Here is a 19203-nt window from a genome sequence, read left to right as displayed (position 1 = left end):
AGTGCAGGAGTGCTTCCAGTCTTCACTGGAGTGTTTGTTGGATGTTGAGATTGTGCTTTATAAAGTTTTTATTCATCGAAAAAAAAAAACCTTAAACAATTTCAAAACACACACAACAAACAAATGGGGAACAAAGGGGACCACTTCAGGGGAAAATTGGTGAACTTTAACACACAAAGGGGAACAAAGTAACAAAGGGGGCCACTTCCGAACAAAAAAAAAAAAAAAGAACCACTGACCGACAAAGGGCCGACCACTGCGGGACCACTTAAGGCAAAGAGGAAACCCTAAACAAATAAAACCAAATCCCAAGTAGCAAATCTATCGGGTACTACCAACAAATAACAACAAAAAGAAATCAACAATAACAAAGCAACAGGTCATTGATCAGAGACAATGAAAACAAACAAATTAAATAAAAAGTACTTACAATTCCGAAAATCTCCAACAAACAGAGTTACTTGTAGCAGATTGGTAGTTGTTATAGGCTGATTTTGATGTTTGAAGATTGCATGAGGATTGAGTTCTAGGGTTTTCAGTGTTCAAAGTGAAGTGTGGTTTGAATCCGAAAATAGTGAAGTGTGCGGCGCAGATTAGGGTAGAATGAAACAAAATTCAAGGGCATTTGAGGTATTCCACGCTAATAAGGGTATTCTCGCCTTTAATCGTACCGGAGGGCATTTTCGGAATAAAAATGGGGTAGACGGCACTTGACATGCACGTGAGCAGTTGACCGTCGGACATAACGGGTCTGACTGACGGAAGGGGGCAAACGGTGTCAAATTGGTAGTTGGATGCTCTATTTTGGTCGAAGGGGTAGTTCGTGGGGGCAAAATGACACTGGCCGGTAGTTCATGGGGGGAAAAGGTAATTACCCCTATATTTTTATTCACAATATATAAATATTTATGTAAAATAATATAAAATCAAAGGTGACGAGATTCCATAATTGACCGGCAGGAATGTAGGATTTCAACGACTCTCACCGGATTCCGGCTACTACTGTTGGAATTAGGGTTCGCTGAATTCCGGTGAAAGTGGCCAGAATCCTGAAACGTCCGGTCGTCGTAGTCGGAATTTGACCTAATACAGCCGAAGTCCGGCTGTATGGTCGGACTTCGGGATCCAGTCAGAATCTGGCATAATATGGCCGGACTCCGGCTGTATGGCCGAAATTTGGTTAGATCCGACAGGTTTGGCCAGATTTAGGCTTGATCCGGCTGGATTAGCTAGATTCCGACAAAAATTTTCAGACTTCGGCACCGATTGGTTCCGGAATCTGGCTTGTCGGAATTCGACTATGGTTACTGAATTCCAGCAATGATCGACTGGAGCGTGAAGGTCAACTGTGTCATTTAAAAGAGGGTCGATTGCGTTTGCCGCCTGTGAAAAATTCTAGTTGACTATTATTTTCCTCCCACCAAACACCGAAAAATACCGAAATCATTTTCTATAAATCATTTTAAGCCGAAACAAACGGAGCATAAGTTTTATTGAAAACTTTATGGTGAATTCCGTCAAATCATTAATTAAATAATAGGAAAAATACACATATTTCTCTCAAACTACTACTCAATTGTTAATGTCCTATTCCAAATTATCAATTGTGTTAATGTTCTCTCTCAAACTACCAAAATATGTCAATGTCTCTCTAAGACCAACAAAAAGACAAAAATGACTATAATTTTTTTTTTTTCATTAAGAAAAAAATGTCCTTATAAATTCGAAAAAAAATTAAAACTAAAAAATAAAAATAAAAAAAACTAAAAAAAAAATAACTTTTTTAAAATTAAAAAAAAGGAAAAAAAAAATTAAAAAAAAGAAGAAAAAGAACGATTTTATTTAAAAAAAAACGAAAAAATAACTGAAAATTATAAAATAAATTAAAAAAAAGAGAAAAACCTGTTTTTATTTTTTATTTTATTATTATTATTTTTGTATTACTTTTTGTTATTTTAGATTTTTTTTTTAATTTTAATATTTTTATGAAGAACATTTTTGTCAGTAGGAGGACATTGACATTTTTCAATAATTTAGAGGGAGAGATTGGCACAATTTGTAGTTTAGAACTTTGGAAGGACATTGACGAAAATGTGGTAGTTTGAGTAGGTTATGTATACTTTTTTTTTTTAAATAAATCATATTTTATTTATTTACTATTTATCATGTGTGAGGTGTAATGAATTATAAATATAAATATCAAAATACTTTACTTATTTAATATTTGCCATGTCAGTCATTCATATCGAATGAATTATAGTATTTAACATTTTTTCGTAGTTATAAACTAAGAATTTCAAGATAAAATTGGCTTCGGAAATTAAAAAATTCATCTTAAATTAAAGAAGTAACAAATCCAAAAAATACCACATTTTAAAAGTGATAAATTTAATAGAATAATTTAACTTTATTTATTTATTTTTTAAGATAAAACGTCCATCAAAATTAACAAATGCAAAAAACCAGCTCCTCTCCATTTCATTTAAATCGGAATTCCTTTGAGTTAGTTAACAGGTATTAGAGCACTCCCAATGGATTATTTATTTGTAACTTTAAGCTAGAATAGATAATAAAAGTGTTAAAAAGAGACTCTATCAGCTTCTTATGTATTCCAACTCTATAATAGATTTTCCTTAATTCCATAAATAGTGGAACTCTCCATGTAGAATTATACTATTCACTTATCTATTTTTTTTATTCTTTATCTCCACTTTTTTAGCTTTGTTTTTTTTTCTTTTTCCCTCCACCACTCCACGTTCTTTTTTTTTTTTTTTTTTTTTTTTTTTTCCTTTATAATAGAGATTTAAGAGAAAGTGTGCAAAGTAGTGGAGTTATAAAGCGGGACCCACGTGAAAAAAATACTATAATGAAATAAATAAATTAAAAATAATAAAAAAAAAATATAGAGTTAAGAATAGATAATCGGATGTATAATGCATTTAAAATTCATTAGCTAAACTAGATAAAATAGATTTTGATTAGCTATTCTATATTGAAAAATACATAACTAATCGGAGTTAAGGGCTAAACAAAATTCGGACATTTGTACTGTTACAGTTGTCTGGGTTTTTAACTTTTTACCATTCGGTCAACGTGCCCTTTTTAAAGTCTTTCCAGGGGGCGTCCCACCCACCTGAGGTAGTTAGGGGGGCATTCTGGAAGTTTCACCACAAAACCCTGGGCCTGGGGCATTTTAGCCATTCACACCAACACACTGTGGTCCCGAAGACGCAGGCTCTCTCAATTTCCTCCTCCTTTCGTCGCTCGCGCAGAGACTGCATACAGCTCCTTTTACCCGCTTTCCTTCATCTTTCTAGGGTTCCAATAAAGCTCTATTTTTCACTCCCACCATTTTAGAGTCCCTGAATTTCCCAATTAAAACTACCAAATTACCACAACCGCCACAGAACAAGTCCTCCCGCTCTCTCTCTCTCTCTCTCTCTCTCTCTTAGGATCGATCATATACCCTGAAAATGGACTCCGATGCGTGGACCGCTCGCCTCTCCACTGCTTCGCGGCGCTACCAGAGTCGATCGGGTTCGTTTTGTTTTCTCTATTTCCCATTATGCCCCTCTCTTTCTGTTTGTTTCGCAAGAATGTGTTGGAAACTTTTTTTTTGTTTTTTTTGTTTTTTTTTTTCTAAATTTTTCTTTTTGATGATGCAGATCTGTACCTGGGAGGGGGTCACGAGGAAATTGACGGGGACGAGGACTCAAGGGCCGAGTTTCTGTGCCCGTTTTGCGCTGAGGATTACGACGTCGTTGGGCTTTGTTGCCATATCGATGAGGAGCATCCTGTGGAGGCCAAGAATGGGGTACCCATTTTTTCTTTTTCTTTTCTTTTATTTTATTTTTGTTATAATTCTCTTTTAAAAGTTATTATTATTATTATTTTTTTAATTTAATTAGTGAATAAAACTTTTTATTTATTTATTTATTTTATATAAATTTTTATCGTAAATATCAGCAAAGCGTGTGCGAAAACATTCTTTACAATTTGTTTAGTTTTGTAAATTGAGTGTGAAAATAAATTTTTGATACTAGTCTAGTCTTTTGTAAGTGTTTGGAGAACATTTTTGGTTTTTAATGTAGGAGTAATTGACAGTGTAGAAATGAGAGGCTATGGATTTACTACTATGGCCTCCTGGGCTTTGAAGGGGTTTGCTTGCTCATTGAGTTTAATTATATGAAGTCATCAACTAGAATTTGCTTCACTTGGGTTTTGGTCCTGCACTAGTGACCAACGTGTTTGTTTCTATTAACACGGATTTGGGTTTTGATAGATGATGGTTTTCTAGCACTTTCTTTTTTCTTTTTTGTTAAAAGATGGTAGACAGATATCTTGCAATTTTTATTTGGGGTAGTAGTGTAACATATTGGATGATGGGGAAGGCATTTTATTTTATTTTATTTATTTTTAAATAGTATAAGCGGTGATTACTGAGAGGATTTATTGCTTTCGGCTCGATTACATGTCTGCTCGCAATGTTTATTTGGGGTGGTGGTGCAACCTATTGGATGTGAATTTTTGTGGGGTAGGTATTTTTATTTAATTTATCTTTTGTGTTTAATTAGTATAAGTGCCGAGTACTGAGAGGACTCATTGCTTTTGGCTTGTTTAAATGTCTGCTCACAATGTTATTACTTGGATTTCCAGGTATGTCCAATTTGTGCAAAGAGGGTGGGGACGGATATGGTTGGCCATGTTACGATGCAACACGGGAGTTTTCTAAAGATATCCTTTATTTGCAAGTTGACTTTAGTTATGCTTCAGTTTTGGGCTGTGTTGTTACTTGTTTTGGTTCTGATTCAGACCTGCTCATCATGTCTGCAAGGTCTGGTTGCATAATGTTGGATTCTATATATACGTGGTTTAAATGTTGATATCGTAATAAGACCTTGCAGACATGATGAGCAGCTCTTGCAGCATTGCTTGGCTATCTTTATTTAAAGAGAGGAATATGAGCTTTTAGGTAGAACATCGCTCTTTTTTTTCTTTTTCTTTTTTTTTTTTTTTTTTTTTTTAAAATTTTTTTTAACTACTTAACAATATATAGATCTGAGTCTCCACCCAGTGGAGGGGCTCTAAGATGTTCATGAGCTGGTTTTCCCACAATGACATCTGTTATAATCCATTTGTTACACATTTCAAATCTTCTTTGATTTCAGTGTTTCCAGACTGGAATCAAAGACAAGTTGACTGTGGGAACCTGTCTTTTAGATTCAGTTTATTCAAGAATCTATCCTCATGTCTGCTCACTTTTCACCAACCATCTTCAGTACCTTTTGTCCACTGTCACTATAAATCTTCTCCTTATTTGCATTTTCCAGTTATATTACTGTTTGACTTATCTGTTGCTTACGCAAAAAGCAGCTTTCTTTTTTGGACTTTTGTTTCTTTATTTTTAATAATGTCAATCTCTTCCATAAAAGCTCTAGGATTTCCCTCTCATGTTTGTGATGCTTGGTCGCACTTTTTTGTGATGCTTGGTCATGCTTTTTTGTGACACAATGAAGAGCCCATGCTGTTCCTTAACTTCAGATCACGTGCAGCGCAAGAGGAGATTCCGTAAAGGTGGTTCTAATTCTACATTTTCTATATTGAGGAAAGAGTTAAGAGATGGAAATTTACAATCCCTTTTTGGAGGATCCTCTTGCATTGTCTCCTCAAATACAGAACCTGATCCTTTGCTGTCATCATTTATATATAATGCGCCAATAGTTGATGAAACTCAGAGTGTTCAGTCTCGTTCTTTGGTGGAAGCAAGCTTAATAAAGGAAAGCTCAAAGGAGGATTCCTTGGAAAGGTATGTGAAACTGGGTTTAATTCATAATATTGTTTTTTAAAGTTTCCCTATTTAGTATTTGAGAAGTGAATGAGAAAATCCACATGGTTTACTTTGTAGAAAATACATAATATGGTTATTAACGGCTTAAAGTATGGGCCAATTATCTGCTTATGATTGTTTTTATGAATGTGCTAAATGAATTTGTTTAAATAAGGGCATTGGGTATTGACTTTTCTAGGCTTTGTGCCTGTAAATTCACCTGTATATTCAGCAAAATTGAATAATGAGACTATCTATGAAAATCGATTGATCATTTGTACCTAATTGTATATTATTGAGGACTTGTGGTCTTCTTTGTTGTTCACAGTCAGATTCTTTGTTGTTAGTGCGTGCTTCAGTGGTCAGTAGTCAGTAGTCAACTTCCTCCCTTTTGAAGTAAGACCAAGTGAATCAATGCAGGATGTTCTTCACGGCATGGCATAATTAATTTATTAGATTGACCTGCAATATACGTATATTGTCTCCACCTCCCCCCTTTTTCCCTTGGGAACGAATATCGGCATGTGATGTACCTGGGGCTAGCAAGCTGTTATTTAAACCTCCTTTTCTGTTTCTTTTGCACTCAAGTCTGTGTTAGCCTTCCATTTTTCTTCCTTGCTTGTTGTTTGTGTGTGTGTGTGTGTGTGAGAGAGAGAGAGAGAGAGAGAGGTAATTATATGTTGTTATATATATATTAAACTGATTATGGATCAAGGTATTATTTCTTCCAAATCTAACAGTAGTTTATTTTGACAGAAATGTCCAACAGTTGCTGTTATCGGACAAGGAGCAAGAGGAGAAGACTCGGAAGTGTGAATTCATCCAGGGTCTGTTGATGTCCACTGTTTTTGATGATGACTTATGAGTTAAAAGGGTATTGCATAGAAGACATGGCGATGTTATAGTAGGACTGGGGAGCCAAAGATTAAGATAGAAGATGCCGATGCATATTATGTTAGGTCAGAGGAAGTATGTATTTTGTTGTAATTAGAGTTATGTGCATAATGGAAAGATGGAAGAACTTGCTCCTACTTTGCCTGCTGCTTTCTATATTTTTCATCTAAATTATAAACCTGAATGTACCTTAAAAGAATTTCAGAATTCTGTTAGTTCCTGTAAAGTTGGAATAACATAGACGAGGTGGGTAGCCATCTATTCAAGTTGAATATAAGAATGGGCAAGTTGCAAGATCCCAAGTGATTAATTCTGAAAGAGGTGCCAAATCAGCTTTTGATGTTAAAAGGGACCACCATGGGACGCAGGCTGAGCTGCGTGTCACGCCTAGGGGTGTGTACGGGGCGGGCGGGTCGGATTCGCCCCTACCCTGCAACACTACGGGTTGATGATTTTCAACCTGCGAACTACATAGTAAAGGGGGAAAGTGTGCGGGGCGGGGGGTGCGGGTTGGGCAGGGCGGGGTCGAAGTAAACGGTGGCTCAGTTTTCTGCCAAGCAAATATGAAGCTTATAGTTAGACATTTATTTAAGGACAAATTTCTTACAAACTGGTTTATAATAAATTTCATACAACCCACGTATAAGAATGACTTGTTCTTTAAACATGTGAGAATCATATGTTTTTTTATTAATGCTATTAAAAAAATATGTGAGAAACACATACGATTAAAACATGTGCTTCTCACATGCTAAGGGACACATGTCATTTTTATATGTGGGTTGTATGAAATTTCCTACAAATCGGTTTGTAGGAAATTTCTATTCTTTATTCAATGCCAAACAAACAAAACCCAAAAAATCAACGCTCATTCGCTAACAAAATAATTTATACACCGTAGCCCCACCAAATTCAGGCCAAGAAACACAGAGACCGAGACCACAAATCAACCACAAGAAGACATACAAATCAACCAGAAGCATTAAAAAATGCTAAACCCTAGAATTTAAGAAAAACTGAAGAAGAGCTTGAGAGAGAAACAAATTAAACTTGAAGAAGATGAAGAGTGGCGTATGGGGAGACAGGTCCTAGCAGAAGGCTGAAGTGCAATCGTGAAGAGAAGAGAAAGAAAGAAGAGAAGAGTCTAGAAGGGTTAGAAGTTAGAATGAAAACCGAAGAGTCGAAGACTCTAGAAAAGATGAAAAATGATGAAGTGCAAGTGCGGTGACTTTAGTTAGGGTCAGGTTAAGGTCTTTTTTTTTAATTTTTTTTTTCTTTCTTGCTGTGCGGGTCCTCGAGGCTTTTTAAAACCCCAACCCGCAACCCGCCCCACCCCGCATGGGTTGGACAAAATTTAACCTGTACCCGCAAAAAAACCTTGAAATCCGGTATAGGGTGAAGGGTTGGGGCGGGTTGGCGGGTTTTAACCCATCCCTAGTCACGCGGTATGGTGCTGTATGCACCTTAGCTTGCCACATGGCACACAGGACACTGTCCATATTCTACCATTGCGATGGCCCCAATACTAGTCCTGACCATGGACCCTGCTTTGCCTTGAACAACATTATAGTTCTCTTTTTCCTCCAACAAACGAGTTTTACCACAGAATTAGAGCCAAAACGACTTATAGATCCTTTCTTCACATCGTGGCTTTGTTTATATTGAGGCAATTCGTATTTGAATGTTGAATTGTATCTAGACATAATATAAAATTAAGTCAATTTTACCTTATTAATTTCGTATTTGATTCGTCAGTTGTGTAAAAGCTTGGCTAACCCTTAAGCCATCACATGTTAGGACAAACGTATTAGACTGTCTAAATCAATCTTAACATAATTCATTTAATTAAACAGGTTGTGCAAAAAATTACTAACCTTATTTGTAACATTAAATATGTTATTTGCACAATAATGTTGATGTGTCTAATATATATATATAATTTTTTTTTTTAAAAAAAAAAAAAATTTGAAAATGCTAAACACATTAGCATTGTTGTGTAATTATTGTACAACTGATATATCTCTTGTGATATAGAACTATCTAACCACACGATCGCAAGATTCCCAACAAGCGACTAGTAGCACAGATTTAGTACCTTAGTACCAAAACGCCTTTATTTTTTTTTTTTTTGTTTTCAATGAGGTTACTTGTAGCAATATATGTGTTAAGCGACGTTCAGCACAGCTGTCACTAATAGATTAAGACCAGGAAAGAGTGGATGGGACCCTTGGCCATTTTCATGGCTTCACGGGCAAGAAAAACGAATCAAATAACACATAGCTCAAAACCATACATGCCAAAACATTGATGTTTATAATAGATGCTCAAATCCTGGAAACTATTGCCACAAAAAAGTATGTAGCGAGGCCAGTTCTATATATACAGATGAACTAAACTTTTTTTTTTTCATCATCATCTGACAAACTAGTTAAAAAGTCTGTATCAACTGTCATTTTCAGGCTATTTTAAGCCACCTCCCCACAAGACAAAACGACTCAAATATGGATTATCATCAAAATACCTCATAAGGATTCACGTCTGTAATATCCATCATTGAGACACACTCCCCTTTCAGAACAGCCATTTCCTTAAGGATCATATCATCATCATCATCATCATTTACTCTGCTTACCAAGCCTTTCATAAAAAAATCCCATAACCAGAGTATTATTTGGCACTTCTTCGACTAGACAGAAAAAGGAGCCAAGGAATACTAGAATCTGAATACACTCAATATCCGATCAATAATCCTTTCTGCAATTTGAGGTTAAATTCTCTTGCATTTTCAGATTAGACATGAGTTAGTCGGAGATCCCTCTTACCTCCAGTTTGAGTTGTGGGACACAAAGAAACTGTAATCCGGGTGATTGACTTGCAATAGCCTGAGCCAGTTGTCAGCAGCTCGCAATAGAGAATTGGCTTTCTGACATTCATAAGCTCCATTGGGATTCCAAACAGAAACTTTGAACTTGTAGTAAGCAAGCCCAAAAATGGGCAACGAAAGATTAATGGACAAGTCAGCGCTGTGAACCTCCTTTGGCCTTGAACCACGAAAATGCAGCCCATCAGAGCTTGTAACTGCCCCAACAACATGGTAACCACATTTTAGTATATAGGTATGCAGGCATAAAAGGGTGCGCATGCACACACATATATGCAGGTGCACACATACACACCAATGAAAAATAGATATACAAAAGCATGAATAAATGGGATCAGACATACAGACGTGTGCAGACACAGATGCATGCATAAATACAGCAATCTATGAGAGAGAGAGAGAGAGAGAGAGAGAGAGAGAGAGAGAGAGAGAGATGTACTTTTGAAGGGAGTCGACAAAGAATGAAAGGTCAAGAAGCAGGCATCCAGGTTCTGCAGTGTCGGACCAGTGGGTATCCTGTATATTGGATACCTTCATAAAAAAATGTACATAGTAAGTAAATATGATGCACTAAACCAGTAGTATAACATCCTAAATCCAGAAACAGACAAGAAAGACGTACCATGCCACAGAAATCCAACTTGAAGGTGATAGATCAGAGCTCTTGTATGTCCTCAGCTCTGGAAACCGAGATGCAAGAACTGAAATCTGTTGAGTGCAGGACGATGAGTGCATGTTATAATAAAGACAAATCATTGCAAACTAAAATGCTAGACTCTTAATAATGCACTTGCCTTATCAGCCAAAGGTTCACGACTAAATGGTGGATCACGCTCCAAGTATTCGTACACAAGCTGACCTGAAGGTTTGCCATTCTCGCTTTCGTCACTTGATGAACCCGTAAAGGTTTTATTTCTCAGTGAAACTCTTTTCAAGCCCTGGATATTTGCTTCTGTAATGTTCTGCTGACTCCAAGTGCCATGAACAACGCCATTGGCTCCTATTTCTGCTCCACAGTCACTGCTACTGTCACTACTTGACTCCCTGGATGACATGGAATCACTCTCCTCACCAGGCCTCCTGTCACAAGATGTAACCAAGTAGAAGGTCAAATGTATTATTGCACCTAGCAATCAATAGATCTGACGTTGTGAACTGAAAGTACAGACTGAATTAAGTTATGGTTTACAGCTGACAATTAGGTCATACTCTGGTTCATCAAGTATTAGAGCTTGACAAGGAACGTACCAACTAACCTTGTCAAGAAGGGTGGATTGATTGTTAGTTTATTATGACTTCCAATGAAAGGATACACACAAGCAGTCGTTAAGCCAGCACACCAGAAACATAGGCTGGCAACTAGCCTTGCTGCTATTACAAATGATTTCAGTATGATTAAAAAGATCTATTGACAGCGGGATTTATCATAGCCAAACATGTACCCACATGAGTCTCATTTCAGACTGTGTAGATGTGTTTTATGGTGTTAACAAAAGCTTGCCATAGGTCTGCATTCCCAGTGAAAACGGGAGCAGAATTTACTATATTTACTGACGAACACCCAAAAACTAGGCACTAAGGTACTGAAATACATAACAAAACTTGAGAGCTATTATTTACGCTTATATCAGTTCTATATGATTGCCCTATCATATTCAGACAATGAACTCCCCCAGTCAGAATGCACCCAACAACCACTAGAGCTAAAAATAAATGGATTAAATCTACAAAACTTTTTTTGATAAGTAAACCAAAGACCAATCAAAGAAGGCTCATATCAAGAAATTCAACCATCATTCCGTTTTTGCTTCATTGATTTCTCTCAGAATAAATCTACAAATCCATACACTTATTTCGGTGGGGTCTAGGAATGTTGGTGCATTTAACATTTCTCATCTTTTATTTGCGGATGATACCTTGATTTTGCGCAGGGCAAACCCAGATCAACTTCGTTACTTGTGATTTTTGTTCTTATGTTTCTAAGTTGTTTCAAGGTTGAAATTAATCTGGCAAAATCAGGATAGATTCCTGTTGGCAATGTCAATAATGTTAATGGTCTGGCTACTATTGGGTTGCAGGGTTTCTTTGTCAAAAGGTAGGAGGGATGGAAGAGAATGTATTTGTCAAAAGGTGGGAGGCCCGGAGGGGTACCTTGATTAAAAACCACTTTACCTAATATGCCTACTTCGTGTCTATTTTTCCCTTCCTGGCCGGTGTTGCCAATTGCATAGAGAAGTTGTAGCTGGATCTTTTGTGGGGTGGCATTGGTGAAGACTAGTCCAAGGTCGATTCTCTGATTTTTGAGGGGGTTGGGGGTCAAAAACTTATAAATATGGGTCGCATGGGGTGAATTTGAAATATGGCAACTCGTGGGGCGAGGTGTTCTAATCCATTTATGGGTCGTAGGGGGTGGGTCTTTCAAATTTCACTCGGTAAACTGGTCCAAGGTATATTCTCTAATTTTTGAGGAGCTTGGGCGTTAGAAACAAACTTCTTTTCAACTATGCCTTTTTGGGGAAGTCGTTATGGCGCTACGTGCATGAGAGAGAAGCGTTGTGGAGGGTGTAGTGGATTTGAAATATGGGAACTCAAGGGGCAAAAGATGTTCTAATCACGTTCATGGGTCGTATGGGGTGGGCCTTTGAAAAAATATCAGTACGGGTTGAGAGAATTTTTCTAGTCATATTAGGTTTAAGGTAGGAAATGGTTCTAAGATTAGATTTTGGTATGACGTATGGTGTGGGGATTAGACCCTCATCAGTAGAGCATTAGTTTTGTTAGAGCGGCGCACGATTGAGAGATTGATTTTTAATATGTTTTACTCTTTTAGATTGAGACGGGAGGGTGAAGATAAGCTTTGTTGGGACCATTCTAAGAGAGGGTTGTTTGATGTTAGATCATTCTACAATGTCTTGATTCCCCAAAAGTAATCCTTTCCTTCGGAGGAGTATTTGGCGGAGTAATGTTCCTTTGAGGGTAGCCTTGTTAGGGAAGATTCTCACGACAGTTAACTTGAGGAAACGACATATCATAGTGGTAAATTGGTGTTGCATGTGCAAAATGAGTGGGAAATTTGATCATCTCTAACTCCACTGTGAGACTGCTAGTGCATTATGGAATAATATTTTCAATTTGTATGGGTTACGTTGGTCATGCCTAGACAAGTGGTAGACCTCTTTGCCTATTGGAGAGGGCATTATGTTAGTCTTCAAAGTGTAGCATTGTGGAAGTTGGTTCCATCTTGTCGGATGTGGTGTATTTGGAGGAAAGAAATAATCGAAGTTTTGAAAACCGTGAGAGAACAGTGGGGGGAGTTAAAAGCTTTCTTCTTCAATACCCTATACCAATGGACGGCTATTTTGGATTGTTTTCATTTTTCATGATTTTCTTTATTTCTATTCTAAAATTGGTTTGGTGTTTCTCTTGTATACTTCTTGTGTACTTAGGTTGCGCTTTTTAATAAATTGTAATTACTTACTAAAACAAAAAAACAAAAAAAGCAACCAATATCTGAATACCCATAATACTATGTTTCTCTCAAACCAAACTCAAATATCTTGAAACAAATGTCTCCAGATCTGCAGATTCATCACTGACCTACCACATTTTTAATCAGAAAATGCAGATTAATTATAATAACAATAAAGCAACACACAAAAATGGCATCCTCTCAAGGCATGTAGTTATGTCATTACTATCTTCCCATGCTTGTAGGGGCCTTTCAAGGATTTCACACTAAATATCTCCTGCAGTTAAATTTGTGCGTAAGCCCAATTCTTGTGGTCAAGCCACACCACATACCAAGCAAACTTTCCATTCATCCATTTTAATCATGAATTTCAGAACCATATGATTATTTTGAAAACTTTGAGGCTAACAAACTTATCTTACTTTCCAACAAAAGGATAGAGAAGAATCTACTAGTTTAATACAAAAACCATATAGGTTTTTTTCACCTGATCTATAGTTCAGCTTGATAGAATGTAAATAATACAAGTGCAAAACATTGATAATAACTTTTGTACCGTAGGGAAAAAGGACCAAGCATTCCAATTCTCACATGTGTAATCTAAAATTATTACAGAGACAACAAGAGGATGGGCAACATAGAAGTGAAAATCATGACTTGCATATTTTGCTGTCATTACCTTGTCAGAAAGCAAAAAGAGAAAGACTCCCTGAATAGAAAATTGACTTGGGTGGGACAGCAAGCAAATTATGCAACTACCAGACAAGGCACGTGTGCCCCTGCATGCGCGAACACACACAATCCTCTCTGAGCTTATGACTCACTAACAAGAAGAATGTTGTGAGCAAGACTTGAATCTTGTGACTCAGAAAAAGAAAAGAAAAGAAAAGAATTGAATCTTGTGAAGTGGACTCAAGAGACATAGTACCCAAAACCAAGTACAAGAAAAAACCAAAACCCATTAATTAAAATACATATCAGTTTCCATCTACATTTCTTGCTAATTTCAATTATGCATTGAGGGATTCTCCACAAGATAGCATTTAAATCAAAACCCTCACAACCTAAATATAACAAAAATGCAAAATTAACATAGCAGCAGAGATCCAAACAAGCACATTGCTTAAAAGAAGCAATTACAGGTGTCTATTGATATCCAAGAGGATTTCTTAATTCATAAATTTTTCATGAGCAGCAACAATTCTATCTAGGCAAGTCCTCCTAAAAGACAAATTTAATAGTTTGGTGCATCAAAAATCCAAACCTGAATAAATCTATTAAAAGGATAAAATAGAATATTCATTTGAAACAGAATCAGTTAATTGAATTGAAAATACATATAGAACCCGGTTATAATTCCTCACCTCAGTCTTGGAGAGGGCTTTGATGGATCTATATAGAGCTGAATGCCAGACAAGTATGGCACATAATACTGAACGACAGAGTCACTTCCATTCAACAAAAGAGGCACACCTGCTCCATATGCGCTCCATTCCTTAAAGGACTCCCACAGATCGCCGAGCACAAAGTATGGATGCAACTCCGGCTCACGAGTCCTCCATCCCCTCATGCTTGTCTAATATTACCCCAAACAATGCCGTTAATAAGAACCATACGTTTAAGATAAAACAATTCACTAGTAAAAAATCACACAAACAAATGTTAAGTAATTGTTTTCTTTCAATTCCTAAAATCAGAATAACCTGATTCCTATAATCGAATTGGGCTCCATTTAGTTGCATTTTCATACATTTCTTTTTTTTTAATCCTAATTGATCTCTAAAGGACAAGGGTTCAAGTTTTTTGATCATAGAGATACAAAAGCTGGCGATTTTAAGAAAAAGGCTTTGATTACGAATCATAAGATTTCAGCATTTGGGACCTAATGATCTAAATTCAAATCATCAAAACCAACAAAACCCAAAACTTCAACCTCATATTCATTACATTTCCGAATGATTTCTCAGCAACCAAACAGAAGCACAAGGACCCAACAGGAAAGGAAACAAATTAGGGTTTAGAAACCCTAAATTTCGATTCTTTTTTCTCTTTATCCAAAACTCACCTTAGGAAAATACTGAGCGGGCACCGCCGGAGTCGTGTACTCCAAGAACCGATCCAAATTCGTGGCGGCATCGCTCGCTCCCAAACCCGAACCCAACCCAGAAACCGAACAATCGGACTTCATCGTCGTGGAAGAAGAAAACGACGCGCACTCATCGGAGCCAGCCCTTTTCTCCGACTCCACCGAAGAAGAACAAGTCGACGGTCTCTGATGCTTCTCTTGCTGCTGCTCTACTTGTTGTCGTTGTTGCTGCTGTTGTCGTTGTCGCACGTGTGGGGGATTGTAGAACCGGTTCTCGCCGCGGTTCCGGGCAATCGAGACACCTCCGGAGACGGACATTGTCGGCAGGCGATAGAAACTGATACGGCGTCGTATGGGTATCGGTAGAGAATCAGGTTTGTTTGGGTGAACAGTGGACGATTTCAAAAGGGTTTAATTATTCTTTTGCGTGCAAAGATATTTGTTATATTTGTCTTTCTTAATTATTTTAATACTCTATATGTTCGTGTTGATGGCTATTTTGGTGTGCGAAGGAGAGTGCGGTGGCTTTTGCCTTTTGTTCAAGGAAAAGAAAAAGGAGACCTGGAAATTTTTGCACATTTTTGTATATTTATTTATTTATTTTTCGTATAATTAAGTTTCAAATTTATTATTGAATTTATGAATTTTAATATATAAGTTTTATAAATTTAAAAATAAAATGTAAAAATAAAAATAAACACATGATATACAAAATTCATTTGTCAAAAGGAGATGGGGATTCGAGGAAACGAGAAGAGTCTAGAAAGTGACCAGTGTTTGTGTCTGTGTTAGCTTTCGCATCTACTGTTATTATTCTGGGAATCTTCTTTTTTTAGTAGGGGAAGTTGCTTGGACCAGACCCAGTAGGCCTTGTTCATGGATGATGATGGAACACAACACAATCCAAAGTCCAAACCCACAATTGTGTGTGTTGGTTTCGGCTCCAAAGTCCATTTGTGTGTTTAGATTTGGGCTTAAGCTTTATTCGAATCTTGTGAGCCACACATTCATGTTATATGATTGTTGTTCTAAATCTTTGTAGTGCTAAATTCTAAGAGATATTATAATAGTTTACAATTTTCATATAAATCTTGTACAATTTTTTTATTTTTTTATTTTTTATAAGATAAATCATTAGATATTTAAGATCCACATGTAGGAAAACAAATCCGATAATTAGTTTGAAAAAAAGTTGTTGGAGTTGTACAAAAATTATGTCAAGAGTTGTCCAATAATCATTTCTCAAATTGTAATTGGTATTTTCTTGTTGAGTTTTTTTATTTGCGGTGAGCCAGGGTTGGAACTAAAAATTTAAGTTTGGAGGACAAAACTAAAAGACAAAAAGAAAAAGAAAAATGGTGATATGAAATACTGCAAGGGATCAAGTGTCCCCCGACTCCCCCCAACATGGGTTCCTCGAATGGTTTACTGGATGAAGGAAGTTTACTGAATGAAGGAACACCAACTATTGAAATGCCCCCTTAACTAGACGATTGATCGACAAATCCTCAGTACGTTGTTTGAAGGTCTTCAATGGGTTTCATGAACTGACGGTCCTCTAACTGACTGATATATATACACATTAAGCAGGCTATATAAAGGAAAAGTACCACCCCCTTAACGGCCTTGCCTATTGGGATCTAGCACTGTAAAAAAGGATTAACCCTCTAAGAAAGGAGCACGATAGGAAATATCTAGAAGGAAAAACGTTTAGGAGGATCTGTCTGTGTCCATAGTACTAAACCCTTGACCTCCGATGTTTTTCATATCAAACTTGCTTACTTATGGCGGTCTTCGGTCTTATAAAGAAAGTGAGAAACCCTAAGTCCCGAGGTGTGCCCATTACTCATTTACTCTCCTTTCCACAGTACTATTGATTCCTACCCTCTCTAAAATTAGCCTACTAGTTACTTTGGCATTAATATATTAATGTAGCATTAATATATTAATGTTTAGAACGCCACGTAAACTTGATATAGTTTTTTCCTAGCTCTAGTGATTGACATATGGGCTTCGTTTATTAATGCTTTTTAGATAATATTTTTTGCTTTTTATTTGAAAAGGTGTTATGAAGCAACATAAAAATAAAAATAGTTTTAAGGAAAAAAAAAGTTTTATCAATCAAAGCCATGTTGCATTACCTGTTACGAGACGTTCAAATATTCAGTTATTACCTACAAAGCACCCCCATGTATATCTCACTTGATTTATGTTAGACTCTTTGGGTAATTAATTAACATACCTCATCTCACATAATTGCCAAAGCTATTTGATATATATATATTTTACAATTTTGAATTGTTTTCCTCCATTAACAATCTTGTTGGATCAAGTCTTTGACCATCTCATCTGAAAACTAATTAGTGTCTAGTGAGGAAAACTAAAGCTTTTTATGGTATTCAAAATCGCACATCGCAAGGCATGTTTTAAGAGCCGTCTATGTGAGCAGAGCAAGCACTATTGTAACCCAATAATCCATCCCTCAATGTGACGCTCCTACAACTCGAACCCATGACCTTGGCTTTGATACTATTTGTTGAATCGGGCCTAGCTTTGACCATCTTATCTGAAAACTAATTGGTGTCTAGTGAAGGAAGTCATTGTCTTTTATGGCATTTGAAATAGCACCCCACAAGGCATATTCTAAGAGCCGTCTAGGTGAGCAGGGCAGCATTGTTACACCCCAACAAATCATCTCATCCGAAAACCAATTGGTGATCAGTGAATGAAGTCAAAGGCTTTTATGACATTTGAAATAGTACCCCTCATAGCATGTTTTAAAAACCGTTTAGATGAGCAGGGCGGCATTGTTGCACCCCAACAAATCTAATGAATAACAATCTATCTTGACCACCCACGCACTGCAAAAATTGTCAAAAACAACCCAAATTTAACGAAATCAGGTGAATCACACCACTTGAATGAGTGTCAGTATAGCCAGTCGAGATTTATCAATTTTCATGTTTGTTGTCCCACATGGCTTAGGCTAAAACTTTCATATTACTTTATATTGTGATTACATCTCTGTCCAATAGCCGAACTAAGTTACACTAGCTTGTAATTCGACGAACAAGGGCTTCAGCATGAAGTTGGTTTACTTGAACCACTTTTTTTTTTTGCCTAACAAATTTATTGACAAAGTAGGATAACAGTATGATTTTTAGTATTTTTGGTATCGAGTTAAATACTAAAAGTATCTTAAAAATGGTCATTTCTACCATTTGACATAAATTGTTTTTAATAAGAGTAATGTTATACACTATATTTTTATCTTACTTTATTAATGTGACATTGTTAATTATTAGCTTTATAATTTTTTGGGAATAAATATACTTTTGCTCCCTAAATTACCACTCGTTTTCGAGCTGGCCCCACAAAATGACAAGTGTAACATTTGAATACACCAAAATTATCAAATTACCATTTTGTGTAAAAAACACCCGTCCGTTAACGTTATCTGTTATAATAAATGAAAAAATGGTAACGTGCAGTGACGGAGGAGGGGGGGGGGGGGGGGGGGGGGGTACGGGCCATGGCCCCCCCTCAATTTCTTGAAAAAAATAGTTACGAGTGGGTGGTGGTCTGTTTTTATGTATTTTTGTTAGTTCTAATGTTACTGTTAAGAATTTTAGGTTAGAAGAGGGAAGAAGACGACTTCAGTGTTTTAGTTATTTTGTCAAAACGTTGCGTTTAAATTATATGTCACTGAAACGATGCGTTTAATAGGTGGCCGGGTCTGTACTTTCTTCTCAACTTACCAATTACCAACGTCTGACTTTCTTCAAATTCAACCTAAAGGATGCATTACTTAATACATGTTGGCCTGTGGCGCCAACTTTTTCCTACAGACCAAGTAATTAAAAAAATTAAAAGTAATGGAACCAGCTATTAATATATCTCATATGTCATTTAGGCAAAGCCTTATGGGAATGTCGAAAAGTACATAATTTATTTAATTGAAAATTTTAATTTCAGTAAGAAACTGAGAATTTATTTATTTTTATTTTCTGAATCTTTGAACAGAGATTTTCTTTACTTCTTTTTTT

General features: G+C 36.5%; 2 protein-coding genes across 2 annotated transcripts; one reads left to right on the top strand and one right to left on the bottom strand.

The window, feature by feature from the left end:
- Nucleotides 1-3198: 3198 nt before the first annotated feature.
- Nucleotides 3199-7039, top strand: LOC133881142 (protein DEHYDRATION-INDUCED 19 homolog 4-like). The gene is made up of 5 exons (XM_062320099.1): nt 3199-3537; nt 3666-3814; nt 4657-4734; nt 5547-5806; nt 6584-7039. The coding sequence occupies exons 1-5, from the start codon at nt 3474-3476 to the stop codon at nt 6690-6692; spliced, it is 660 nt and encodes a 219-aa protein (XP_062176083.1). The 5' UTR covers nt 3199-3473; the 3' UTR covers nt 6693-7039.
- Nucleotides 7040-8940: 1901 nt separating this feature from the next.
- Nucleotides 8941-15685, bottom strand: LOC133881133 (uncharacterized). The gene is made up of 6 exons (XM_062320092.1): nt 15137-15685; nt 14436-14647; nt 10397-10682; nt 10225-10310; nt 10042-10133; nt 8941-9799 (listed from the first exon to the last, which is right to left on the bottom strand). The coding sequence occupies exons 1-6, from the start codon at nt 15473-15475 to the stop codon at nt 9540-9542; spliced, it is 1275 nt and encodes a 424-aa protein (XP_062176076.1). The 5' UTR covers nt 15476-15685; the 3' UTR covers nt 8941-9539.
- Nucleotides 15686-19203: the final 3518 nt, after the last annotated feature.

Source organism: Alnus glutinosa, chromosome 1, assembly GCF_958979055.1.
Source record: "Alnus glutinosa chromosome 1, dhAlnGlut1.1, whole genome shotgun sequence".
Taxonomy (NCBI): Eukaryota; Viridiplantae; Streptophyta; class Magnoliopsida; order Fagales; family Betulaceae; genus Alnus; species Alnus glutinosa.
This window is presented reverse-complemented; position numbering and strand designations above follow the sequence as displayed.